Genomic DNA, 27,088 nt, shown 5'->3' on the forward strand with positions numbered 1-27,088 from the left:
TTCTTAGAAGGTCTGATGGCACACCAGGTGCTTTTTAAGTTTAAAATGACCACTCCTAACAAATCAGAACAATTTGATCAATACAATTTAAGGGATTGTTCCAGACCACTTGCCCAAAGAAACACCTTGCTTGTCAAGTTCTCCCTTCTCTGGCTACTCATCTTTTTTGGATCTATTCTCTCTGTTTGAACTGTGGTGCCGAAGAAGACTCTTGAGAGTCCCTTGAATGGCAAGGAGATAAAACCAGTCAATCTTAAAGGAAATCAACCCTGAATATTCACTGGAAGGACTGATGCTGAAACTCTAATACTTTGGCCACCTGATGTGAAGAGCCAACTCACTGGAATAGACCCTGATGCTGGGAAAGATTGAAGGCAGGAGGAGAAGGGGGTGACAGAGGATGAGATGGTTGGGTGGTACCACCAACTCGATGGATATGGGTTTGAGCAAGCTCTGGGAGTGGGTGATGGACAGGGAAGCCTAGCATGCTACAGTTCGTGGGGTCTCAAGGAATCAGACATGACTGAGCAAATGAACTGGACTGATTCTCTCCGTTTAAGGGCTTACCCTGGTGGCTCAGACTGTTAAGAATCTGCCTGCAATGCAGGAGACCCAGCTTTAATCCCTGGGTGGGGAAGATCCCCTGGAGAAGAGAATGGCAACCCACTCCAGTATTCTTGCCTAGAGAACTCCATGGACAGAGGAGCCTGGCAGGCTACAGTCCATGGGGTCACAAAGAGTCGGACACGACTAAGTGACTAACACACATCTCCATTTAAGCTTTACAAAAATTGCTACTACCACTTGCTTTTTCAAAAAATTGATGGCTGCACTGTGAGACATGCAGGAAGTTAGTTCTCTGACCAGGAATTGGCTCTGTTCCTTAAAAAAAAAAAAAACCTGTGAAAGCTTCTAATATTTTAATATCTTGTTTATTTTCAACGTTTGGGTCACTTAAAATAATCCAAACATTTCACAGGGTGTGAACCACACAGGAATTACAATCGTTCTCAAAATATACCAAGTGTGTCCCCCACTCAGGACGAGTGATCTGAGCAGACCGTGAGCCATGGAAAAACACAGCTCCTGGCAAATCTTGTCTTCGAACAAATTGATGGGATTTGAAGGACGTGTGACTTCTCAGCCTTGACACCTTTCAAAACCCAACAGGAAAGTGACTCACACAGCCCTGAGTTGGGAGCCATGAGCTCTGGGCGCCGTGGCAGTCAGGCCCACACATCTGCCTCCAGAGCCTGGAATCCTCCCAGGCGGTCACCCTTGGTCACATGACCACTGTGGAGCAGCACCCAGCATGGGAGCACAACCCCCTGCGGGCCCTCCTGTTCTTGCCTCACAGTCCATGTCAGGCAGTGTACCCCGGGGGCCAGCTCTGCAAGGCTCACAGCGCTGATGGCGTGGACGACACTTCACGGGCCTAGACCCAGCGTCTTCTGGTTACTGATTTAGCGGAACTCGGGGATTCACAGAGCTCAGAGGCCGCAGTGATTTCATCCCCTTTCCTCCTACACTTGTGCACCTGGGATCAATTAAACACTAAATCCTTTCTACCAGGAAACAGGGATAAATGTGCACAGCACTCTAGAGCTGATGGCTCTTTGGGCTGACTAGGTTTTTTTTTTGCTCCCCAGTTTTTTATATGGAAACTCAAAGCAACTGTTTCATGACAGCACAAATCTATTTTGCCTCAGACAGTGATCCTATTAGGACAAATATTTCTACAGAAAACTCAGGAGTAAATCTGATTTTTATTTCGAGTTTTCGCTTATTGTAACAAGAAGTATTATTACACATCTGTGTATTGAAATGAACGATGGTAAGTACACTGGGGCCACACAACCTAAATTAGGTTCTTTAAAAACACACGATGCATTCTTATCCTAGTCACAAAAACAACTTTTCTTAAAAAAATAAAATTGTGATTTTAAAGGCCTTTATTTCATAGGGAAGAGGAATAAAAGATAAATGATAGCGGGTGTTCAATCACATCTGGGTTTTTTTTTTCCTTGGTCATTTGTCCTTTATCTTCTGCAAGTGCAAAAGGAAATGGTCAGTGATGTTTAAAAAAATACCTTAGGGACCTTGGCGTGCTTGATGACTCCACAGATACCTGGACCACTTACATTTGGAGAACAGAGAGAATGCTTAGAAAATATATCACCCCTAGCCCAAGTTCATTTGATGAAACTATTATGTATAAAGCAGTTAATTATATACATAAATAACATAAAAATAATTATCATAAATTAAAAGTCAAATAATCGCCCACGACAAATTCAACGGAGAGGGGCAAGCTGGGAGTTAGGGACGAGCTGGGTGTGGAGGGTGAATTCTGCAGCCCCCTTTCACATGCTGCATGGGTGATGAACTCAGTTCACGAAGGCCTGTATTGCACACATCAAAACCTAGCCCTCTCCTCAACAGCTTGTGACTTGGAACTACGCGAAGTGCTGAGAACGCTGCCCTTTGCGCGACAGATCTCCCGCAGCCTCACTGGCAGCATCAGGTCAGTCTGTCTCACTTATTCACTCTTTACTGAAGGTCTCCCAACTAACACAGGATCACAAAGAGTGATCGAGACAAAGCAAAGCAACCGTTATCTTTTCATTCTGGACAGGGCAAAGGCATCACTCAAGCTTCTTCACCTGCCTCTTTGTCTCCCTGGCTGGACAGCCAGAGGACTGGCTGCTGGCCGCCACCTCGGTGGCCCTGAGCCTCACCCACCACCCCTGAAATGGGTGCACACGTGTGAGCTGTCACTCAGCACATTCATTCATTCATTCATTCGGGGCGCTGATGCTTCTACTACTCAGCTAATGACCTTTTCTGCTTTCATACTACTTGGCAGGACAGCACTACCTCTGTATTTCAGGAAAAAACCTACCCCTTTCCCCATAAGGAGCAAAGTTCATTCAACATTTTTATAGAAAACTGGTCTTGAAACACATCAACCTTTGGAATTAGAGTTTAAACAGAAAAAAGACATGAATTTCTTCCCCGTTCTCCAGTTCAGGGGACTCTAGCCGAGTCTCAGCCACAATAAATACATTTGGATGGCAGAGTCCTGAGACGGCTCCAGGGAGCCTCCAGAAGGGCCAGCGGGAGGCCCTTTTGATGCACGTGTAACAGCGACCCCTGTGTTGGGGCCGCTGTGTAAGCTGGACATAGGCCTACAGTGCAAACGACGTCGTGTGTCAAAAGAAAACAGAAGAACATGGTCTCCACAGTTTCGAACACACGAGATACGCTCGAGATAAAGTCTAAAAAAAGAACCGTACTGAAAATCCATTCAGGAACCCTATTACTAGGATGCCTTGCTGAGCGACCTCACGTGACCGCTTGCCTGTGACCAATGGGAAGGCCAGAGGAGGGGCATCACCCCACAGGGCAGCTTTCCACATGGTTTCAGCCAACGACTTTGACTCAACTGGAATTTCAAAGAAGATAAATGTGACTTGAACTTCTACCTGTTCAAAGTCCAGGAGCAGAGAGAAAACTCTGTTCCTGCCCAGCACATTGCTACATTTTAACACAGCAGCCCAGCCCTAAAGGGAAAAAGGAAACAAACCACTTCCCTTTTGCAAACCTCCAGTCCCTCCAGCTCTGGGAGGGAAGCCTGGGGGCCTGCCTTATCTGGGAGAATGTGTGGGGCTGCTCCTGGGGACAACTGGCCTGCCCAGGGTCACTTCTGAGTTCAGCTGACATACTGCCATGGTTCTGGGGGCATTTGGAGATAATTCTGCAAAAGCTAAGTCAACCTTTCTTACACTGCAATAATGTGTTTGCTTTTCTGTTTGGTATCCAGCCAACAAACCCCCATCTGTGGTTCTCTCCCTGGTTTCTCTGTAAGCCGCCTCAGTAGCTGTACATCTGCGGCTGCTGCTCGGCCGGCACTGAGGGCTGGGCGGCCTGCGGGGCGGGGGCCGGCGGCGGTGGGGGCGGCCCATCCGTCTGGGGCACCGCCCGCCAGGTGAGCGGGTGCTGCTCGCCCAGCTGGCTCCCCAGGGGCGTGATGGAGTTGACCAGGGTGGTCAGGTTGATGAAGTGGGCCACAGATTGTGGGTTCGAGGCTTCCGGCTGCGGGTGGATCTGGAGGTCGTTCTGGCGGTTGTGCAGCATGGCGGAGCCGCTGACGGTATCAAAGGTCACGGTCAGGATGGAGTTGTCCAGCTGGAGCTGGCGTTCTGGAGTGGTCAGGTGCCCGACGGCCACTGGCTGGAGGTTGGTAAACTGGGTCCCGGCCGTGGTGGTGATGGGGGTCACGGTGATGTTGGTCAGGCCGACGGAGCTGGACGGGGTGGTCACGTTGGGGTCGCCCAGGGTCACCACCACCTGGAAGAGTCACGCATGACACGAGACCGTTAGTTTCTGAAGAATTAAGAACAAGAGCAGCTTCCTGTGCTGTGCTTTGTGGAGGATTCCCCGTGACGCAGGGATCATCTCACGTTCGGCCCAAAGGAAGGAGGTGAGATGTGCTGGTGAAAGACTAAACCACACTAATTTCCTGGAAAAAGAATTCCAGGGAAAAAGAGAAACGAGATACAGATGTGATCATTGAGACCATCAGTTGGATCTGAGCAATAAATGATTTCAGTGTCGAGAAAAAAAACAGAGAACAGTAATCACGAGAGAAGCTGAAGTGAAGAGGAACTCAAGAGCCTCTTGATGAGGGTGAAAGAGGAGAGTGAAAAAGCTGGCTTAAAACTCAGCATTCAAAATACTAAGATCATGGCATGTGGTCCCATCAATTCATGGCAAATAGATGGGGAAAAAGTGGAAGCACTGACAGATTTTATTTTCTTGGGCTCCAAAATCACTGTGGATGGTGGCTGTAGAAGGCGAAATTAAAAGACACTTACTCCTTGGAAGAAAAGCCATGACAAACCTAGACAGTGTGTTAAAAAGCAGAGACATTACTTTGCCAACAAAGGTCCATCTAGTCAAAGCTGTGGTTTTTCCAGTAGTCATGTATGGATGTGAGAGTTGGATCATAAAGAAGGGTGAGTGCTGAAGGACTGATGCTTTTGAATTGCAGTGTTGGATAAAACTCTTGAGAGTCTCTTGGACAGCAAGATCAAACCAGTCAATCCTAAAGGAAATCAACCCTGACTAGTCACTGGAAGGACTGAGGCTAAAGCGGAAGCTTCAATATTTTAGCCATCTGATGTGAAGAGCTGACTCATCGGAAAAGACCCTGATGCTGGGAAAGACTGAGGGCAGGGGGAGAAGGGGACGACAGAGGATGAGATAGTTGGATGGCATCACCAACTTAAGGAACATGAGTTTGAGCAAACTCTGGGAGACAGTGAAGAACAGGGAAGCTTGTCATGCTGCCATCCATGAGGTCGCAATGAATCAGACATGACTCAGCGACTGAACAACAACAATCACGAGAATATTCTTCGTTGTCTTTTAACACACTGCAAAGCTCAGAAGGACAACAAACCCGTGTGCGTGGCCAAGAACTAATAAACAAAAAAGACAGCACCGCTCTCCCCACAAAGAGGGACAAAAGGCCAGAGAAACACAGGAACCCTTGCAACCAGGATGACCAGGGCCACTCAAGAGAGGCGCGGCGTCCAACACACGCTGACAGAGAGCTGAGGGCCCTGAAACCCAAGCAGGGAAGGGTCGGCAAAGGGGAAGTTCTGGCTAAAAGCAGCGGCTGGACACACGCCCTGCTGTGCAGGGTCGGGTCCCCCCGCCTGACCAGCACACTCAGGCCCCTGAGGACCTCCCCCAACTGGTCCCAGCCAGTTCCCAACCGTGGGGGTACGCCTGCTTTTCACCACGATGGTGGTGACCTCTGGGTCTGCACTGGGAAACGGGGCACAGGCTGACGGCGGTCAGGGTCCAAGTCCCCATGGGGAGAAGGGTACCAGGCCGGCCCCCCACACCCGGGCCAGACTCCGCACAAGCGCCACCTGCTGGATGCTCTGCACGGCCGAGTCCGTCTCGTCCCCGACACCGCCCGAGAACGAGCCCTCCTTCTCCGAGAACTCGCTGAAGGCGGCATCCTCAGGGCCCGTGGCCCCGGCCTCCTCCTCCGGCTTCTGCTTCCTCTTGGGAGCTCTCCTGGTGGCTTTCACGTGCTTCCCTTCGGCCAGCTCCTCCTGCTCCAGACTCAGCTCAGGCTGCACGAACAGAAGGTGAGACAATGACAGGTCAGTGCATCGTGCCCCTGAGGCGGCCTGGCACCATCTCCAGACACCAGGTGACCAGGCCCATCTGCTAATGTGCACATCTAGGGATGGCAGCAAGTTCCCGCTGGTCTCTGCTGCTTTTCTTTAAAGTGAGGAAAGTTGGATAGAAGTCATACTTGGTGCTGAAATAGAAATATCTGTGCAAACAGGTTTTGAGCCCTTGTTTCAGCCCTGTTGAGCTCTGCCTGAGGCTACAAAGGCTTTCACATCAGGCTCTCTGCCCCAGACTGACACAGGTTCACTGTAGACACAATCTTGGATCAAGGATGAGTCTGACTGCAAGAACCGTGTGGTCATGGTTTTTAGGGATAGCAAATAAGGACCCAGCAGTAATGGTGACCACAGATGGGTGCCCGGCATACTTCTTTCCCTCCTGCTGACCCACAGCTGGCCCAGCCCAGGATCACAGAGGCCGCTGGGCAGTGGTGGCCCGCAAGGCTCTCCGCCTCGGTCACCCACCACCCGTCCTGTCCTCGGTGCCATCCCATGAGGTGTGGCCTCACCCAGTGGCAGACAGACCCCGAGGAGGCCTGTCAGGACATGGCCACGAGGGGCTGCCCATGTCAGGGGCGGACGTGGTCATGGGTCTTAGGCCTGGCTGTTTAGCGCAACCCAGCCACTGAGCACTGGGCTCAAAGCTCTGCTCTCTGCAAAACAGAGAGGGATAAACGCGATTTTAAAGTGACTGAGCGCGAAATGTTCCCTTCAAAATAAGAGAAAGCCTTTATATCAAGGTACTGACTACAAATTCCTTTTGAAAGTTCACATAATTTGTTTAAGGTTATTTTGCTCTTCTGGGTGATACTTGTGATGGTTAACTAAAGCATCCCTTTGCTAGTTTGGGGCGCCCAGTCATGTGGCCCAACACCAGTCCAGATGCTGTCCTGAAGGTGTTTTTCAGATGTGATCAACACTGAAGCCAGTAGGTGCTGAGTAAAACAGCACCTTCTGAACGTGGGTGGGCCTGGACCAATCAGATGAAGGCCCTGAGAACCGACAAAGTTCCCAGAAGACGAGGGAATTCTGCCTCCAGCATCAGCTCCTCTTGGGTGTCCAGCCTCCGGCCCTCCCGGCAGATTCTGGACCTGCCAGACCCACAACTAAGTGAGCCAACTCCTTAAAATAAATCTAGTTCTCTCTGCACGTGCGTGCATGTGCATGCACACACACACACATGCTTTACTGTTTTCTCTGGGGGAACTCAGTCTTAATAAACAATCTATTCTCTAAAAAGACACACATCTGTTTTCAGAAAACTGAAATTCTAAAGTGTTCACAGAAACTAGAAGGCTCCTGGGGTGACGACCAATTAACAGAAGAGAGGGAAATGAGTGTGACACGTAGGGGTTGCCCCAAGGGCTGCTCCTGACACCTGCTGGGCTCCTCGGGTGAGACACCCTGCCCCGCGTGCTCCGCGCTCACCTGGACGATGCCGATGGAGGAGGCGTCGATGGTGGTGGTCTCCGGGAGGTGGTCCAGGTCGTCAATCCTCACGGCCAGGACCTAGGAGTGGGCGCAGGGCCGTGAGCCCAGGACATGGCACCTGAAGGCCAGCCCAGGAAAGTGGGGCCAGACACACGGCCGCTGGGCTGTCTCCCTCACAGGCCCCCACATGCCCACCGGCCCTGCTCAGCACTCAGAAGCCTGGGATCCAGAGTCCTGCCCGGCTCTCCTTCCCTCCTCCCAGGCCCCCTCTCCTCAAGTGTCCACCGCGTTCCCACACACGGGGGTGTCCCCTCGGCCATCTGTGCGTCATCGCACCATCTACTGCCCCGGTGGAGGCCCTGCTTCCCTTCCTGTCCACGCCGTCCACTCTCTGAGGAAGTGCATCCTCACTCAATCTCAGTATCTCTCACTAAGAGCGGAGCGGGATAAGACACAGTACAGCAAACCCATCCTATAACGAGTTACCAAGAGGGAGACGTGTCCATGTGACACACCTTAATTTCCCAGCTGCGCCCCCCGACCCGCAGCCCCCAGGAGCCACACCGGCCTGTCCTCAGCAGGAGGCAGACCCTTACACTGGAACACACGCTCGAGTTTTACGTGGTTCCCCCCTCACCGCAAACCTGGTCCACACCCCGCTGACACTGGCTACACAGGTGACTGTGGTCACCTAACTGAACAAGTCACAGGTGGTGCACAGAGCACGTAGGACACTTCGGGGGGAGGCTGTGATGGGGAGTCGCTGAGGGACAGAGTGGCCGTGGAAAAACGAAATGCAACCAGGGAAAGCACGGCAGTCTGTCCAAACGGCTCTGCAGTCAAATGGCTTTGCCAGCATCTTTCCATTTTTGTTCCAAACTAAATTAAGAACAAAACTATAGGCTATATATCATGGGTGTGGCTTATTTAAGAAAGATGACAGACCACTGTATTTCTGGGCTTAGGATCCAAGACCATCCAGGACAGGGCACTCTCTGAAAGGGCGGCCAGCGAGGCGGTTATGTGTGTTTCAATAGAAATGCTGACATGGTGGTGAGAACCCAAGTGTGACTGAGGCTGCAAAGCTGAGTCAGAGCAGCTGGAGGCCACTGACTGTTCTCTCCCACCACACCACCTCCACCTCTGTCACCATCACCACCCCATCACTGCCACCACCACCTCCATCATCACCGACATCATCAGTGTCCTAGTCACACCATCCGGAAGCCAGAGAGAACCACCACAGCAGCACCTGTCGACTTTACTCTGTTAGGAGATTCGACCACACGTGAAAAGCACTTTTTGTGTTTGAATCTTCCTCAATGTAACATTCATTCAAAGCAGAGGGAAGACCATAAGTGGAGTCACAGAACAGCATGAATTCTTAAAGATCCTGAGTTTGTGAAAGCAGCTTATACTTAACACCCTAACACGCAGGCCAGCCTTCACCAGACCCCCACGCCCGAGTCTGTGCCCAGCACCACTGCGGAGCACCCCCGCCCTGCACAGCCTGGCCACGCGTGGTGCCCTCACCGCAGCAGAGCCTTCCCGGCCTCACTCCTGCAGTCTGGGGACGTTTCCCCCATTCCCTCTGCTCTCCTCTGTGTGACGTGTCTGCATCCTTCCCCTCCTTCCATCTACCACCCTAGACCATCAGGTCCAAGAGGATGGGGCACCCCCGGTCCAGCTGGTCACCAGCGCTCATCCCTGCAGGCACTTAACTATTTGTCTGAACACACAGAAGGAAACAACAGAGAAACATCAAAGGATCGAAGGAAAGCAGCCCAGGGGAGAGAGGCTGAAAGTGCCTGAGACAGAAGGGAGTGAGAAGAGAGCCCCGACAGTGGAGCCCGAGCCTGCTGGGGGCCCTTCCAGAGTACTCTGCAGCCCAGCATGGTGGGCTTGACAAGAGGTGCTAAGAGGTGGCCATGCAGATGGAGCAATGAGGCAAGTGATCATTAACCAGAGGGAAATGTCTGCTGAGCTGCTCCGTGTCCGCAAGGGCCCTGCACCCAGCAGCACACATCACACATGCCATGGGCAAAACCCACCGTGCACACCGTTAGTGCACGGAGCTACAGACACCCATGTACCGAGAAATCACTCACTCCCACCCACCACGAGCCCCCGGGGGAGCCTGCAGCATCTGCCCTGGACCCCAACACCTAGAGGGGGCCCCACTGACACTGGGCAGCCGGATGGATGCTGACACACCAGGCTCCTGCTCCCGACTTTGTTTCTCTAGGTGGAGACGCCAGCAGGCCACTAGGCGAAAAAGGCTGGAGTGAGGGGAGCAAAGCTGGTGGAATCCCAGTTCCTCATGCTAAGCGGAAAGAGCCTGGGGTCCATGGGTCATGGATCTGCACGGGCTGTGGAGGACATGGCGAGGTGATGGGAGAAAAAGACGAACTCATCAGCCAAATGAAGCAGAAGGTGCTCTTATAATTGCAAAAGTAACCCATGTTCATCAGAGGCGATTCTTTGAAACAGAGAAAACTATAAAGGTAAGAAATAACCAAAACTTCGGTGCCAGAAGACCACAGTGCAATGCTTCCCCCTTTCTTGTTTCACATGGTTTATATTACACAGGTGAGTATCTGTAAATATACAATGTGAACGACACGCTGTGGGTACACCTGTAGTCTATGCAAGGTGCACGCTGCTTTCTTACAATGCGCATTCACAATCTTACGCAGAACTCTCTGCAAACACATCACAGTCACGCACATCACTGAGCTACCACTAACAGCGGCATTCCTCTTACTGGACACTCAGGGGTCCACACAGTCATTTATTAAAGCATTGGGGAGATGTCACACTACCCTCAGGAGGACATGCAACTGTGCATGCCCTGGAAAGTGAAAGTGAAGTTGCTCAGTTGTGTCCGACTCTTTGCGACCCCATGGTCTGTAGCCTACCAGGCTCCTCTGTCCATGGGATTTTCTAGGCAAGAGTGCTGGAGTGGGGTGCCATTTCCTTCTCCAGAGGATCTTTCCAACCCAGGGATCGAACCCTGGTCTCCCGCACTGCAGGCAGATGCTTTAACCTCTGAGCTTCCAGTCCTGGAATTGGGTGCAATCCCAGTCATTCTGAATCCCAGAACCTCCCCTAATTCCATGGAGGAAGCATGCCACCTTCTACTGTTAAAGGCTTTCTCTCGTGTCTCAACCACATGTACTTCCTTTAGTGAATCTCCTCTCCCCAGACACAGTGGGTTCTCTGTTATTCTCGTGGAAGGCGTGCTATCTTTACCATTAACAGCCAGTATTTGTTAACTGCTGCTGCTAAGTCACTTCAGTCGTGTCCGACTCTGTGCGACCCCATAGACGGCAGCCCACCAGGATCCCCCATCCCTGGGATTCTCCAGGCAAGAACACTAGAGTGGGTTGCCATTTCCTTCTCCAATGCATGAAAGTGAAAAGTGAAAGTGAAGTCACTCAGTCGTGTCCGACCCTTAGCGACCCCAGGCTCCTCCGTCCATGGGATTTTCCAGGCAAGAGTACTGGAGTAGGGTGCCATTGCCTTCTCCGTCTGTTAACTATACTGACCCATTTTTCAGTTTTCCCTTTGCGTGTTCTCTTGACCCCCAGAAACTCTACTTGTTATGTTGCTTACTTAGTCAAATCGTTTGTTCAAAATTTTCACTGCTTTCGTGCTTATAAAGCCTCTAGTTTTGTTTTCAGTTTACTGTCTTTTCAAACAGAATGACTTATTCAATGCCCTGGACCTGCCTTGAGCACCGGCTTCTGGGTGTCAGGGTCCACCTACCTTCCTGGGTACACTTTCTCCATCTCAATCCTCAGGGCCACTTTCTAAGCAGCCCCCAACACCATGCAGAGCCCCTGGTTCTGCACATTTTTTAGCTACTCTAAAGGGAGGAATGGGGGAGAGGGAGGGTAGCACCCCTGTCCTGCTATAATTCCAGGGAGGGAGTAATTGATTACTTCAGCAAAAGACCACTTGGGGCTCTTCTATTCACTCATCCATTCGGTGCCTCCTACCCGCAGGCAGAGGGGAGCGTCGGACCCCGGCCCTGCCTCCAGGAATCCCGGGGTGGTGACCCTGTGTGGTGGGATCTCGGAGCGGGGGAAGTCAGCGGGCCGAGGACAGAGGTGCCGGGCTCGCACGGGGGAGGGGATGTAGAGTGGGCAGCCCCGCCCGGCGCATGCTCACCTCAGGGTGCTTGCGCCGCATGTGTCTGCTCATGGAGGCCCTGGTGGACACCTTAGTCCCACACAGCTGGCAGCTCTGCGCCTCCACCTTGTCGTGGGTGAGCTGCACATGCTTCTGCAGCATGTACTCGGTGACGTACTTCTTGTCGCACACGGAGCACGTCCACTGCTTGCCCACTGCGCGGGCGCATGGGGAGGGAGAGACGAGCGTGGGTGGTGAGGGGGTCAGCCTCTAGGTCGCGGACCCAGTCACCCACCCCGAGGTCAGGCCTTGGAAAGACCCCCCTCCCACCCAGGAATGCTTCAATCAACATCTGAAAACGCGAGCATGAATATTCGAAAGTTTTGTGGCTGAATTTTAGGGGGGAAGGGGCTTCATTAAGGCACAAAAGTGCCAGATATTCTGAAAAAGTCCACATAGAGCCTCACAGCCAAGCTCTCCACACCCTGCACACCCAGACGGCCCCAGCAGAAACCATGGCAGCCGGCCGGATGGTCCCCAGGCACTCCCAGCTCACCCGTGTGGATGAGCTTGTGTGTCTCCATCGTGTTTCTCTCACTGAATGTTTTTCCGCACAGTTCGCACATGAAATCTTTAATCCCTGCAGGAAAAGGCACATTTAACATCACGTTTCTCGAGTGTTTTAACTGTATACAGCATCAGTCTTGTCCATGACACGTTTCTGTATTTGTAAAGGCTGTGGGGGCTGCTAAGTTACCCAGAGATGACAGTAAGCCTTCATTCCCCCATTCAACCTGCAAACTGTGGCTTGAAAACCATTCTACTGCAGGTGTCTGAGTGTTCAGATCAGTGACTTGGGCTGGGGTGGTCACCCTGCCCGCCTGCAACCTGGTAACATGGAAGTATCAAGCCGTCAGACCGTTGCATTCCCCAAGCTGACAAAAAAGGTGGGCCCTCTGCCTCTTAGATAAACATTTGCCCTAAATGTAAAGCACGGCAAGTGACTTTCAAGCCTGCTTATCTTGGTCCTGTATTTGCTGGGCCCCTGGTACTCGGGATCCCATGTTCACGTGGCTCCTGGAGGCAAGAGCAACAGAGGCCACTACACCCCAGTGGGTGGAGAGTTGTGAGACCCCCAAGGAGGCGCAGGACCCAGTCCCAGGAGGTGAGCGCTTCCCAGAAAAGGGGAAGCAAGAAACGGATGGCCTCCCCCAGGAAAAGGAGAGCCGCATGCTTTTGTGAAAGCCCAGTGCCCTGGGGGCTGGCATTCCAGGGGGACCCAAAGCAGACCTGTGTGGTGGCCTGGCCGGCCCTGGGGGCAGTGAGAGAGGTGGGCACACAGCTGGGCCAGGCAGTAGCAAGACTCAAGTCCATTACAGAGAGAATATGAACCAACCAGATGCTCCTGCTAACTTCACACACAGCTCCACCACCCTGGCAAGACTGTCTCTCATTCTGCTGTCGATCTGATTCTGTCTTATATACACGTTTACCCATAGACAACCGTTTATAAGAAATGAGCTCGTGAATGTTGATGAAAGTTAACATGCACATCTCATCACTTGAAGGATGCACTGTCCTTTAAGGTGGACACACAATTCAGCCTCTGCCCTGCTGATAGACACTTAAGGGGTCCAGTCTCCTGTCCAGATGACATGACGATCATGCACACACACATGCCAGGTCTTTGTCCGATGGTTTCTCCTGGCTGAGTGGGAGGGAACGGCACTGAAGGCATCGAGGGCGGTAACCAGGACCTGTGTGTTTGGGGGACGCAGGGGGCTTGCTGCAGGGATGGGGGAGCTTCTGGGAAACTGGTTACTTATCCAGTTTCCTAAAGCTCGACCAGAGAGCCAGGGGCCTGTTGGGAGCTAGAGACCCTGCGGAGCAGCGGCAGCTCTGCTCGAGCTGTTCCTCACCAGCGGGCTGGTGCCTCTGCACCCGAGCACCACGGACTCACCTGTGTGCCGCTTATAGTGCTTGAGCATGTTGACCTTCTGCGCGAACTTGCGGTGGCACTCCCTGCACTCGTACTCTTTGATGCCCTTGTGCAGCTTCATGTGGTGGCGCAGCGCGTGCTTGGTCTTCATGCCTGCAGGACAGGGCGGGTTGGCGCCCCACCTCGGGAGCCGCCCATGCCACACCCCACACCCTGCCCCCAGTGCCCACGCCTGCCCCCCACACCCCGCTCATCCCCCGCCCCGAGGGTCCATGCCTTACCCCACCCCCATGTCCTTCCCTGCCCCCATGCCCCCGAGTGCCCATGCCCCACCGCCACTCACCCCGAGTGCCCATGCCCCACCCCCACTCACCCCGAGTGCCCATGCCCCACCCCCACTCACGAGTGCCCATGCCCCACCCCCACTCACCCCGAGTGCCCATGCCCCACCCCCACTCACCCCGAGTGCCCATGCCCCACCGCCACTCACCCCGAGTGCCCATGCCCCACCCCCACTCACCCCGAGTGCCCATGCCCCACCGCCACTCACCCCGAGTGCCCATGCCCCACCCCCACTCACCCCGAGTGCCCATGCCCCACCGCCACTCACCCCGAGTGCCCATGCCCCACCCCCACTCACCCCGAGTGCCCATGCCCACCCACAGCGCCCATGCCCACCCTGAGGAAAGGTATGCTATACAAGATGTGAGAACAGGCCCCAGTACCTGCCCTGGACACCCCTCCCCATCCGGCCAGGCCCACTGAGCAGCACTCAGGACTCAGGTATGGTTGTCCTGCCCACCTGGGGGCAGGGCCCACCAGACCTGTCCCCTCCAGCCCTCCCCACCTCTCCACAGCTCCAGAGTGGTGGGAATGGGGCTGGAAGAGCTGTGGCAAAGATGGGGCTGGGGCTGGGGGTGGACTTCCACCCAGCATGGCCAGGGCTAAGACACGGGTAGAAACTTCTAGAAATGTCCGTGTGCAACACTTACATGCTGCTTTTGAAGCACGTAACTAAGGCCTGAGGCAGGAAAAACTATTTTGTATAACCATTTGTGTTGTTTAAAAATAAATATTTTTTGGTTAGGTTCTTGTGTTACTTTTCAATAGAACAATCTGCACTTCTGCACAGGGTTACTCTGGAGAACAGACAAGAAACTCTTGCCTCTGGGGAGGGGGACTGGAGCTGCCCGGGGTGAGGAACTTCTCACTTTCTGCTCTTCTCTGGTTAACTCTTTAAGTCTTCTACATGTAATCTTATTTTATGAGGCTAATTAGCAGTTGATCCAGTGAGTAGAATTATGGGACATTTGTGTTTGCTTTATACCTTCCTGTTTAATTTTAAAAATCAAGGAAAAATAAAAACTTCATGAAATAGTAAATTTTTAAAAAATGCTAACGGCATCAAGACAAACTTTTAAATCAAGACAGACTTGATTTGTCCTGTATCTGAAGGGGGGTGGCCCTGCCACTCTTCCACACACACAGCACTGGCAGCCACTTGGAACCAAAGATCCACAGCTCCAAGCCTTCCTCACAGTTTTGGTTTCTTTTTAAACAGAAATGGGTTAAAATTTTACCATGGACTGAGATTATCTCTTTCTATCTGATTATACTTAGTGATATGAGCTATTTTACTAACAGGTTCATTTAACTAATTTCACCTGATTAAAATAAAGGTCATTGTCATCACCGGCCACAGAAAGTCAGTGTCGACACACAGCTGGTCCCTGGAAGCAGCTGAGGGGTCTGCACCTCCACTGAGACCACACGGTGATTCTGAGGGCACTCTGTACATCACACACGGTGATTCTGAGGGCGCTCTGTACATCACACACGGTGATTCTGAGGGCGCTCTATACATCACACAGCCACGCTGCACCGTCTCCCTGCTCTTAAAACAGCTTACCTATGCCTCGGTTTTATCCCCTGCCTTTGACTGACTTTTCTTTTTGACCCACGGTTAAATACTCTGGGTCTTCTTTTCTGGTAGATGACTCAGGTCTGGGCGACGCCCCCCACCAGCCACTCGGCCTGCTGCCCCTTCTGGATGACGGCCAGGCCCCCACCTGCCCTCACCTTTCCCACACTCCGCACACAGGTACTCCCGGATGTTGTCATGGACACGCATGTGCTCCTTCAGCATGTCCTTCCTGGCAAAGGACTTCCCACACTGCTCACAGGCATGACTTTTCACACCTACAAGCAAACACAGGGCAGGCTGTCACCGCAGGGAATCCTGACCCAGGGTCACTGCACGAGGGCAGCACCCGGAAGAAGCACATCCCCTGGCCCAACCCAACCCACCCCTTGCAGCTGGAGCCCTGACCACTGAACCCTCCTTCCTTGGTCTCTGCAAGGACCCAGAGGGGGACTGGACAAGGAGGGGCTGAGTTGGGAGGAGTAGCAAGTATGGATGGAGAAGGACCAGCCGGGAGATGATGACGACCCCCCAGGGCAGGAAGCACGCAGAGGGGCCTGGCGCTGCATCCTCCCAGGCCCGGCTACCTGTGTGGATTAGTTTGTGCCGCTCCAGGTTCCCGATGCTGTTGAAGATCCGCCCGCAGATCTCGCAGGGGTGGATGTACCTGAAAGCAGACACAGGCTCAGGACGGCACACAGCCTCGGCCGACCGGCACACGGAGTGCACTTGCATAAGCGCCTTTATCAGCAAGTGGGGTAAAAAAGGTGCTATGGGGGTGACAAGGGGCCCAAGACCTTAGCCTCCATCTGGGCTGAGTTGTCCCCCTCGAAGTTCAGATGCTGGCATCTTGACTCTGCACCTCAGAACGTGGCTGAGCCTGGAGATGGGGGGGGGGGCGGTCTCTGCAGAGGTCCTCAAATTAAAGATGAGGTCACTGGACGGGCCCTAACCCAGTAACTGGTGTTCTTTCAAGCAGGGACACAGAGACACGCGCAGAGGGAAGGCCATGAAGACACACCCTGGCGCCAAGGAGAGAGCTGGGGCTGACACTCTCCCATGGCCACAGGGGGACCCAGAGCTCAGCCTCAGCATCGACATAACATGTCACTGTTGTTCAGGCCTCCGGGTCGCGGCCCCAGCGGAGGACTCGGCTCTAAACAAGGCTGTAGCCTGACTCACCCAGACACGCAGTACTGACTACTGGCTGCAGCCAGATGGGGGAGCTGATGTTCACAAAACCTAATTACTCTGGGGAAAAGGGTCTCTGGTCCTATGTAGGCAGGTCTGCAATGCCGCCCACTGCTGTGGGTCCCAGAGACTGTGCGAGCTGATGACCAAGCAAGGAGCAAGGCCAGCGCATCCCCCAGGCCGGCCCAGGGCTCTCCAAGGAGACAGGTTGCTCCGTGCTCACCACCCCTCTGCGGGAAGCCAGCCCTCTCTCCGCACCACCCTAGAGTCCCGGGATCCTCACTTCTGCACGTTGGGGTCGGGCAGGTTCTCGCGGTGGATGACCATGTGGGCGTGGTAGGTGGCCTTCAGGGCGAAGCGCCGGTGGCAGATGCTGCAGCCGTAGCCCTTCTCCTTGTGCACCTCCATGATGTGCTTCAGGTACTCCTTCCCGCGGCCGAAGGTGAGCTGCGGACGCACACGCTGTTCACCTGCGCACGCAGCCCATCCCCGCGGCTAACGATGCGCCGCCTCCGCGCAGGCGCCCCGGGCACAGGGGGAGAACCCGCCTCCACGCAGCAGAGAGGAACTCTAAGGTGCAGGGCCAGTACCCGGCAAAACTATGAAGCAGGGGGGCCGTTAAGAGGCGGACCCCAGGTCCTCCTGTAACTCTCACAGCAGGTCCCGTCCCCCACCCAAGGCAGCTTCTAGAACTTCTCTCCTCTGCACTCAACTGACCCCATCTTTCCCCCACGCCCAAAGGTCCTGACAAGTGCAGGGCCTGGTGCGGGTGCCCAGCACACAGGGACCTACTTTGTGAAACCACAGGGTCTACCAATTGCTGAATATGGAAACCTCCCCCTGCCCCCCCAGCTGCTAAGCAAGGCCCTCTGCTGTGTGCGAGGGCACGGCCAAGGAGAGAAGCCCCGGCGCACAGGGCCACGCTGGTCAGCCACACAGGCACCGTGTGGACCAGACTGGTTCTGAGACGGTGGTCCCTGCGATGGTGATAAGACCCACAACCATCATCCCGGAGAAGCGACGAGCCCTGGGGCACCCTCCAGGACTTCTGTGAGGGCCCCACCCAAGCCTGAGCCTCTGTGGGCCAGCAGCCCCGCTACCCCATGCACTCAGCAGCCGTGGTCCGCTTACCTGACACCTTTTGCAGCTGTACTTGTGAGGCTCTGAGTCTGCACTCTCGTCTGAATGGTCATCATTTTCTTCTGAGGAGATCCCAATCTTGCCAATAAACTCCTCTCTCTGGTGGTCATCCATCAGCGCGATGTCCTGCAAGACAATCACCATGTTCTGCTTCTAACGTGCTTGGCAGAAGCATTAACCGGTGGCCTGTACACTAGGTGCAGAAACTGTGTCCTCGGGTCACCTGGAACACCCCACCCCCTGACGATGGTGCCATCAGGTCCTGCTTGTGTTCACATGACTCTGCATGCCAGGGCTGGAGCTCTCAGGAACAGTCCCTGAGACAGACGACGCCTGGAGGGTGTGTTCTCCATCCTCACTTGGGCACCTACCACTCTTTCCTTTTTCCTGGATCAGCACTTCTCCCCCGAGAGCGAACCCGAATCCTCACTACCCTGCACACTGGCAAGCTCTCATCTCAGGTTCCTCAAAGGTAGGGAGGGAAGCAAAAGCCCCTGGCCTGATCCTTGGTCTTCTCCCAGGAGGTATCTAGCATGGAGGGTTTTTTTGTTTTTTTTATTTTTATTTTTAAACTTTACATAATTGTATTAGTTTTGCCAAATATCAAAATGAATCCGCCACAGGTATGCATGTGTTCCCTATCCTGAACCCTCCTCCCTCCCCATATGGAGGGTTTTTAATGTGAGCCCTTTAGGTGGGCGTGAAATGCAGCACTCAAGAGAGCTCACCTGGAGAGCAGCAAAAATATCCCTCGGACCCAGAGGGCTGGCCCCGCCCCCCCGCGCGCCCCGCGCCGAGGGCTGGCCCCGCCGCCCCCCCCCCCCCCCCCCCCCCCCCCGCCGAGGGCTGGCCCCGCCCCCCCGCGCCCCGCGCGCCAGGCGCCTGACTCACCTTGAAGTGGACGTGGATGTGGTCCCTGAGCACGTCCACACGGAAGAACTTGCGCCCGCAGATCTCACAGGTGTACTTCTTGTCGCCGTGGGTCAGCAGGTGCTTGTTCATGTTGCTCCTGCAGGAGAACACCTGCGGGCAGGAGAGCGGGGGCGGAGATGCCTGTTACCACGCATGTAGGGCCTCACTGAGAGAACATAATCGGGCACAAAAATGCGGTAGTTTCCTCCCAAAATATAAGTTGCCACAAATCCTCAGTGTTCAAGAGAAATAATCCCGTGGTACTGCAATCATGATCGTTTAACCATTTAAACTGGTGCTTACATTGTAATACAGAACTAACCGTTCTTTAGTCTTCACCATACACTACTCTGCTCACAATTTTACTCAAATATTTCACTGGAATGGGGCCTACCAAGAAGAGTAAGTCACACAAACAGCTGCAGTTTTCTCAAAGTGGGTATCAGAGTTACAGTTTGTGTTCCCTATTTCATGCATAATTATTACCACCTCCCTCAATTTCTCTGTATTTCGTGTCTAAAGTGATAAGTGTGGGGACTCAGCCATTCACCCAATCAATACTAATCCAGATGTGCCTGCAGAGACCACCACCCCAACCCCACTGATCTAAAGTCTCTGGCCGCATGGCTTTCCCCCTAATGGTCAAGTAACCAGAGGAGCAGGTCTCCTTAGCACTGTTCTCAGAAAGAGACCAAAACCTGAATGAAAGGGAAAAAGGTTCACAAGGAACAGAGGCAAATGTTGTTGAGGGACATTTCCGTTCAAGATCTGCAGGTGACTTGGGGCCGACAGCCCTGAGACCACAGCCCAGGGAGGCCGGGCCGCAAGTCAAGTCAGCAGAGCAGGAAGATGGGCACCTCTGGGGAGGGACAGAGGCCCTGGGTGTCCCCCAGCACCTGTCTTCTCCAAGCAGACAGGGCTGGAGACAGGTATAGCTGGAGGCAGTGAAGAAGTCAGTCCTGGAGACATTCAGGTTCCTTTGTTGCCGGCATCCCTCTGTGAGCATCCAGTGAACATCTCACAGAATAAAACGTGTCTGAGTGTGAGTCACATAGCTGGCTGGTTCACGCACAGGGTATTCCAAGAACACAGGAGGGACATGGTGTTGTCACTCCTCAGAGCCAGTGGTCGGCAGGCAGGATGAGCAGGATCCGTGGATACAGGGCAGCCTCATCCACCCCTGCCTGGCCACCTGGGCTCAGGTGTGCATTCTGCGGCACCTGCTCCCCCTGCCACTCCAGCCCCTAAACCCACACTAAGTCAGGGCCTGCACTGTGGGTCCACGGGCCACACAACCCAGCTGACCTGTTTGCTTTGTGGTTTGGAAAAAAAAAAAAAATCAGGAAATTTCCCATAAAAACATGGATTTCCGTTTTCTCTTGAAAAGGTCAAAAGATCTGGCAATGTGGCCACTTGCCAGCAGGCTAGGCCAAATCACAGCTGGCCAGTGGCCTGGGGTTTCACTTTTCCATCGTCTGGACCTGGTGTCTGTTGAGGGTGCACCGATGCTCCAGGGCCACGTGGCTCCCGTGGGCTTGTGGGACTGAGAGCCTGGGCCTCCCGAGTAGTGGGAGGCAAGTCTAAGAATGGAGCAACTGCAGGGGGCACATGCACAAAGACCACCACCATTTCCCGTGTAAGCTGACGTGGCCTGGACGGCAGCACTTGGACAGGGCTCCCCACGCAGGGCTGATCAATGCCCCTCCTGGACGTGGCCCGGGGCTATTCAGATAGTCGGTGCACTCTGGAAGTTTAGGGTCTGCCGAGCAGTCAGGCCTCTCTGACGGCCAGCTCAGACAGCCCAGCATTGATTTGCTTACTTGGGGCACAAGCATCCATGGACATGCATGGCGTGTGTGGCCGTGGCTGGGTCAGTGTCTCACTTGGAAATAGTGCGGGAGGATCACAACTGACCAAGATGTAAACCTAGAACGTCCAGCCCCCTCCACCACACGCGCCCGGCTCCGGGCACTGGAGATGGAGCATGCGCACTTTGGCGGCATCGGCGGAAAATCCTAGCTGAGCGGAGACAAGGCTGAGCTCCTTCACTGGAGATCCACCTCGACAGCAAGAGAGCAGATGACCGGAGCACCGAGTAACGGGACCCCGTGGCTCAGGACACCCGAGTATCCACTCGACCCTAAACCTTCTCCCCCAACCCCGTCCACGCGTGCAGTGGGTAGAGCTCTCAGGTTTCCCATAGAAAAAGGTGAGCTGGGTCCCGGGTACCGCACCGACTCGTGTTACCTTGCCGCACACCGGGCATCCAGACGGCTCCTTCCTGTAGCGCACCAGGTTCTCACCGCCGCCGGCCTCCACGTCTTCCCTCTTCACCCGCCGCACTCCTGAAACCCCCGCCCGCGAGAGTCAGAGTCAGTGCGCACCGCACGCGGGAGCCCTGGTCCCTTCCGACGTCCGCCATCTGCCAGGGGCTCGCCCAGCCAGCAGAGGTCAGGGCTGCCCATGGGTGGGTCCAAGGAGCCAGCAGGGTCTCTTGTCTGTGATGCACTAGCGCCACCTGCCGCTCGGAGACGGAGCCCGGGCGACGGGGCAGGAGCCCACGCCACAAGCTCCTTACCGCCTGCCGCACCTGACACTTGCAAATCCAAGGGCAGCGAGTTTTACAACGCAGAAGAGTCAGAATGCGTTACCGTAAGGAAGGCATTTGTGCTCAACCTAAAGGCTCAAGACAACGGTGGGATTCTTTGAGACAGCTGAGAGTAGGCGGGAATACTTATTAAAAAGATAGTAATATTCATACTTAACATTAAATCAGCCCAATCAGGATCAAGGTAAACAGTAAGACTAAAAAAAAAAAAAAAAATTAAGGCATAAGTGTTCATGTGTGCGTGCTCAGTCACTTCAATGTCTGACTCTTCAACCCCATGGACTGCAGCCTGCCAGGATCCCCTGTCCATGGGATTCTCCAGGTAAAAATACTGGAGTGCGTTGCCATGCTGTCCTCCAAGGAATCTTCCCCACTGAGGGATCAAACCCTGGCCTCTTACACCTCCTGCATTAGCAGGCAGGTTCTTTACCACTAGCACTAGCTGGGAAGCCCAAGTGTTCATAATTGGGGTCAAAACAGACTGAGAAGTTCTCAGGAAACAAGGAATTTTTGGATACAAACAAGAAGTTCCTTCTCAGGGTCTCTTACTAACCACTGACCTGTCTTTCTGGGGCATTCTTGCATAAACCATGTGAACACAGAGCCAGGCTCAAACATGGCTGGCAAGGTGACCTGGAGACAAACAGTTCCCAGCAGTAAAGCATGCAGGTGTGCAGCTGGTGTGGTTTACGCTTCTATATAGAAGGGAAGGCCATGAACAGCCACAGAGTATTCGCTCATTCCCAAGGAAAATGATTTGAGCTGTGTCAGCTGTAAAACATTGTGAGATAAAAGTTGTATAATGCAACCCACACATGTGTCAATCAGGAAACACCTGACTTCTCCAGGTAATGGCAGCTCTTAGGGGCCCACCTGGGGCTTGATAATCAGGGTCCAGTTCAACCAGGCCAGCAGGTCAGCGCAGTGGTTATCCCCACCGCAGATGGTGAGGAGACAGGCCCAGGGGCGTGCCCAAGGCCACCTACTCACAAAGTGGACACCAGGCCCTTGGAGCAGCCCCAGATCACAGAGGGAGTGGTGGAGCTTATGAACCAGGTGGAGAAGGGCCAGGTAAAAAGGCAGGATGCAAACGTGAGGCAGGACGTGATCAGGCATGTATTAAAAGCCACGATGACACACGTACATACACAGCTGTGTGCAGTGGTCAGACTTCACGTACGAGTTTGTTATCTGACCTTTTTCCTCAACAGGCATATATACTCCATTCGTAATTCTTTGTAAAGTGACTTTTTTTTTAATAAGAAGGTGCTCTGCTCAGTGAGTGCTGCTTACAGAGGCCGGTTGGCAAGAGAGCAATGGCCTGCAGAATAAGGATTGTGCTGTGCTTAGGCAGTCAGTCATGTCCCACTCTCTGTGTCCCATGGACTGTAGCCCACCAGGCTCCTCTGTCCGTGGGGATTCTCCAGGCAAGAACACTGGAGTGAGTTGCCAATGGATCTTCCCAAAACAGGGATCAAACTTGGGTCTCCTGCATCGTGCGTGGATTCTTCACATCTGAGCCACTAAAGCTGAAGTGCCACTTAAAAAGAGGGTCTGTCAGAGCAGGTTCTTGGAGAAAACCTCAGGTGAGGTGCGTGCTCAGGACACACCTGTGGCCCAGGGGCCCAGGTCTCCTTCTTCTCTTTGGTGCCCTGGCCTTCCCGTCGGGTCTGCCCTGCGGGGCCCCCCGCACACACACCTCACTTCCTGTCTTACTCCTTCCCTCAGTTGCCCTGCCACGTCCCACCCCAATACTGACCCCACTTAAGTCCACTTTGTCTTGTGCTGGCCTCTCGTGAACCCACCACATGAAGGGCAGCCCCAGGCCCGCCAGACTTGGCAAGGGTCATCAGGGCCCTCGACAGACAGAAGGGGAAGAGGGGGAGTCACTCGTGGCCCCAACAGCATCCTCCTGCAAGGCTCTGCTGCACCCACATGGCTGCAAGCACACCCCATGTGGCACTTCATACCCCATCTTTTCCCTACTTATATCGGAAGCATTTCCTCAATATTAAACTCCTTGGAAAAACTGTTTTGGGTGACTGAGGACGTTCAGTCCCTCAAAGAGTCCAGTTCCCCTGATATCCTCCCCACGCCCCGTGGAGTGTTCAGCGCCCCGTGGAGTGTTCGGGACGGCTCCGGTTCCCACTGACATGTGACGCGACCATTCCCCGCAGGACCCGAGGCTGTGCCAGTTCCTGTGAGGCAGCGCCTTACAGCAGGCACCCACGGGGGCGGGGCGGCATCACCCAAGCCCACAGGTGCGCTCACCTTCCAGGTGCCGCCTCTGGTGGTCGAGCATGACGTCCTTGCGGTAGAACATCTTGTTGCAGACCTCACAGGCGAACTTCTTGTCCCCGTGCTTCTTCTTGTGCTTGGAGAGGTTGCTGTTGGTGGAGAAGAACCGGAAGCACATCTCACACTGGAACGTCTTGTCGTCTGTCGAAGAGGTTGGGAAAGGAAGCGGCTTTTAGGTGCGTGACACTGAGCGCTCGTTCCCCTGGGGCTGGCAATGAGGCCGAGGGGAAGGGCAGAGTCAGGAAAAGGCACTGCCGCCACCATCTGAACTGAGAAAACACCCTGCCCGGCCAGGCCTGAGGCATGTGCAGAGCGGACAGAGCTACTGCCCAGCCCATCCCCTCACCCCCAGGACACACATCTACAGCATCTGGGGATTCCTAGTGAGGCAAAAGGCCTGGGCCCTCACCCCCTAACCTGACCGCAGCCCCCACCCCTGCTTTCCCCACACCCACTTCGGACAAGCTGCCTCCCACCCCAGCCCAGGCTCAGCTCCCCACCCCAGCCCAGGCTCAGCCCCCCAGCCCCTCTTTCCCCCCACCCCACCCAGGCTCAGCTTCCCCAGAGCCCAGCTATCACCTGCCCCTTCTCTCCCACCTGGCCCTCCATGGGCTCCTCCCCCATCGCACATAGACATCCCCCGTTTCTCCCACCTGTAAACAGATTGCCTTGTTCCTAGGGCCCCTTTAGGAGACACATACCTTCCACCTCTACCCCTAATGAAGGCTCTGGAAATACCGACGGCCAATATCCCAGCCTCACCCCCAGTTCCTCCCCAAAGGTGGCCAAACTGCCCACCAGGGCCTCTGACAGTCCCCACCCTGCTCTTTCCTTCCAGGCAAGCAGGGCACCCCTCAGCCCTCCTGCCCACCCCCCTAGCCCTGAGGATCTGCTCCCCATGAGTGCAAACAGAGGGGCCATCGGGGGACCTGCGAGGCCCTGGCCTCTCGTCAGCTGTCCACCTTGGTCCCACCCACCTGGCCTCCGCCAGGGGATCTCAGCCAGCACTCTCCTCTCAGACTGGCCCCCTGCTCCCCCATCTCATGTCACCCCCTAACCCCCATACCCTCCCTGCTCCTGCCAGGACGCGTACCTGCCAGGGTCTGTCACCTAAACCAGCCCCATAAGGGAGTCCCCACTACCCACTGGCCCTCCTCCAACCCAGGAGCCCTGTCCCTTGTCGCCTGTGTGGGTGGGCATGACAGTGTGCTTCCTGCTCCGGAGTGAGGGCCAGAGGATGCTCTGCATCACACTCATCTCTGGGCCCTTGGTTACAGCCCACTGACCACTTCCCGTGGTCAGTCAGTGTGTGCTGAGTGCACCAATCCCAGAGTTAAGTTTCATTTTCTACATTGATTCTGACTGGGGTTCTCATTCTGCTTCACAATGGACCCCCATCCCAGAATCTCAGCCTGTGCACTGCAGACACTTGGGCTGATCATAGTGGAGGAGGATGGGTGGTGGGGGTGTCCCACAGTCGGCATGCTGAGCAGCATCCCTGGCCTCCCCCGCCCCAGATGCCGGCAGCACCCCCAGCTGTTACAAGCCAGTCAGCTCCAGACTCAGCGGTTAACTTCTCTCCTGACCCCAGTGTGCAGCCCCGTGAGGCCCAGGGGTGTCCACACAGTGCCCTGTACACGGGTTTGTGCATGTGTGCACAGCACAGGCACTTAGCATGTGAAGATTTTCAGACTTATTTTAACAGCTACACAATATTCTACTCAGTTCATGTATCACAATTTTCTTCATTGTTTTTGATACCAGACAATTTAGTAGTTCTTGGTAATTTTTTTTTCCAACTAGATTTCCCTAGCATTGATTCTTAGGAACAAGACCAGAGACAAGGGCATCTGCCATCTTGCTTAGTGAAGGGCCACACCATACAGCGTGCTGAAGCTGACGCTCCAATGCTTGGTCACCTGATGTGAAGAGCCGACTCACTGGAAAAGACCCTGATGCCGGCAAAGACTGAGGGCAGGAGGAGAAGGGGATGGCAGAGGATGAGATGGCTGGATGGCATCACTGACTCAGTGGACATGAGTTTGAGCGAACCCTGGGAAATAGTGAAGAACAGGAAGGCCTAGTGTGCTGCAGTCCACGGGGTCACAAAGAGTCAGACACGACTGAGCGACTGAACAGCACCCCCCTACAGTGCTATCCCAGCAGATTACTGGAGGCCCCACCCATCCTGGGCCTCCCAAACCACACAGGTGAGCGTCCCTCCTGGGCAGGTTGGCCCCACAAGCCCCAGATGGAACCCGACAGCCGTGCAAAGTGCAGTGCAGCCCTTGGACTTCAGCTCCCTCTCGCCCTAATGAGTCCCTCCCAGCGAATGGAGACGACCCACTTCCAACCTTTCCCAACCCACAGAGGTGGCCTCCGCCCAGCGACAGTGGAGTTGGAGCAGCTGTCGGGCCAGGCTGTCAGCTCGGGCGGCCTTTCCCGCCGTGGCATCCACCTGTCACCAGTTCAGGAGTCCAGACAGGCGCTCAAGGACAACCTTCTCCCACCCATAATCCTGTTGCCCTCGAGGTCTACACTGGTCTTTTGACAAAATGCAGCAACTGAGAATGAATACCTATTATGTGGTGTGTGGTCAGGCCACGCGGGACGGCCGTCCTCCGGCTCTCTGTCCACCTCCTGCTTGTCCAGCATCTGTCTCACCTCCACTCACATGAACCGCTCGCCCTCTGCCTCAGCTAGGGACTGTCCTAATCTTTAGGCCAGAAAGACTCCACCTGCTAGTTCATTCAAGGGAAATACCTGCCCTCGTGCTGGTCCTGGCTGTTAACCTGAGGGGCTGGAAGGGGTGTGCCCCAGCTGCTGGACTCCCTGGTAACTGACAAGCCAACCTGAAGGCAATCTCCCCCTATAAATGGGGTGTGTGTGTGTATAGCAGAGGCAGCTGTGGCTTCAGAGCCTATGTTTCTGACGTGTAAGGTAATGTCTCTGTCGCTGTCTCTGGACTTTCTTTGGTCTCAAGGACAGGCAACTCCAAGGCCTGCAAGCCTGGGAGTGTAGCTTGACACGCAGGCTCTGGTGAAGGGTAAGTGTGCAGGACATGGGATGGGGAATTTCCAGGGGGCTGGCTGCACGGGAACCCAGGTGGCTCTGTCTTGCCCGATGGCCTAGACGTGAACCTCAGCTCTTCTCTAACTCCCAAGAAAGGCTGAGAGCAGATGAGGGCCATTTACAAGAGTTAGACTTACGCCTCCTCACACCCAGGACAGGCTCCGCTGTCCTTGAGAAAAGCCCAAGAAATCATCATTTCAAAGCTCACACAAATCCCTGACTTAACA

General features: G+C 54.3%; 1 protein-coding gene across 2 annotated transcripts in view; it reads right to left on the minus strand.

The window, feature by feature from the left end:
- Positions 1-913: 913 nt before the first annotated feature.
- PRDM15 (PR/SET domain 15) overlaps positions 914-27,088 on the minus strand; it is a 70,575-nt gene continuing 44,400 nt past the window's right edge. Inside the window, exons 12-24 of one of the 2 annotated variants that reach the window (XM_027546761.1) lie at positions 23,763-23,930; positions 21,131-21,228; positions 18,863-18,994; positions 17,963-18,097; positions 17,115-17,278; positions 16,228-16,307; positions 15,799-15,918; positions 13,741-13,872; positions 12,337-12,420; positions 11,820-11,995; positions 7,644-7,724; positions 5,943-6,152; positions 914-4,350 (exon numbers count right to left, since the gene is read on the minus strand). In XM_027546761.1, the coding sequence (XP_027402562.1) occupies positions 3,874-4,350; positions 5,943-6,152; positions 7,644-7,724; positions 11,820-11,995; positions 12,337-12,420; positions 13,741-13,872; positions 15,799-15,918; positions 16,228-16,307; positions 17,115-17,278; positions 17,963-18,097; positions 18,863-18,994; positions 21,131-21,228; positions 23,763-23,930 (2,057 nt within the window). In that variant the 3' untranslated portion in view covers positions 914-3,873. The remainder of the gene's footprint in view (positions 4,351-5,942; positions 6,153-7,643; positions 7,725-11,819; positions 11,996-12,336; positions 12,421-13,740; positions 13,873-15,798; positions 15,919-16,227; positions 16,308-17,114; positions 17,279-17,962; positions 18,098-18,862; positions 18,995-21,130; positions 21,229-23,762; positions 23,931-27,088) is intronic. The other variant, XM_027546771.1, reaches the window with a different exon arrangement.

This window comes from Bos indicus x Bos taurus, chromosome 1 (assembly GCF_003369695.1).
Source record: "Bos indicus x Bos taurus breed Angus x Brahman F1 hybrid chromosome 1, Bos_hybrid_MaternalHap_v2.0, whole genome shotgun sequence".
Lineage (NCBI taxonomy): Eukaryota > Metazoa > Chordata > Mammalia > Artiodactyla > Bovidae > Bos > Bos indicus x Bos taurus.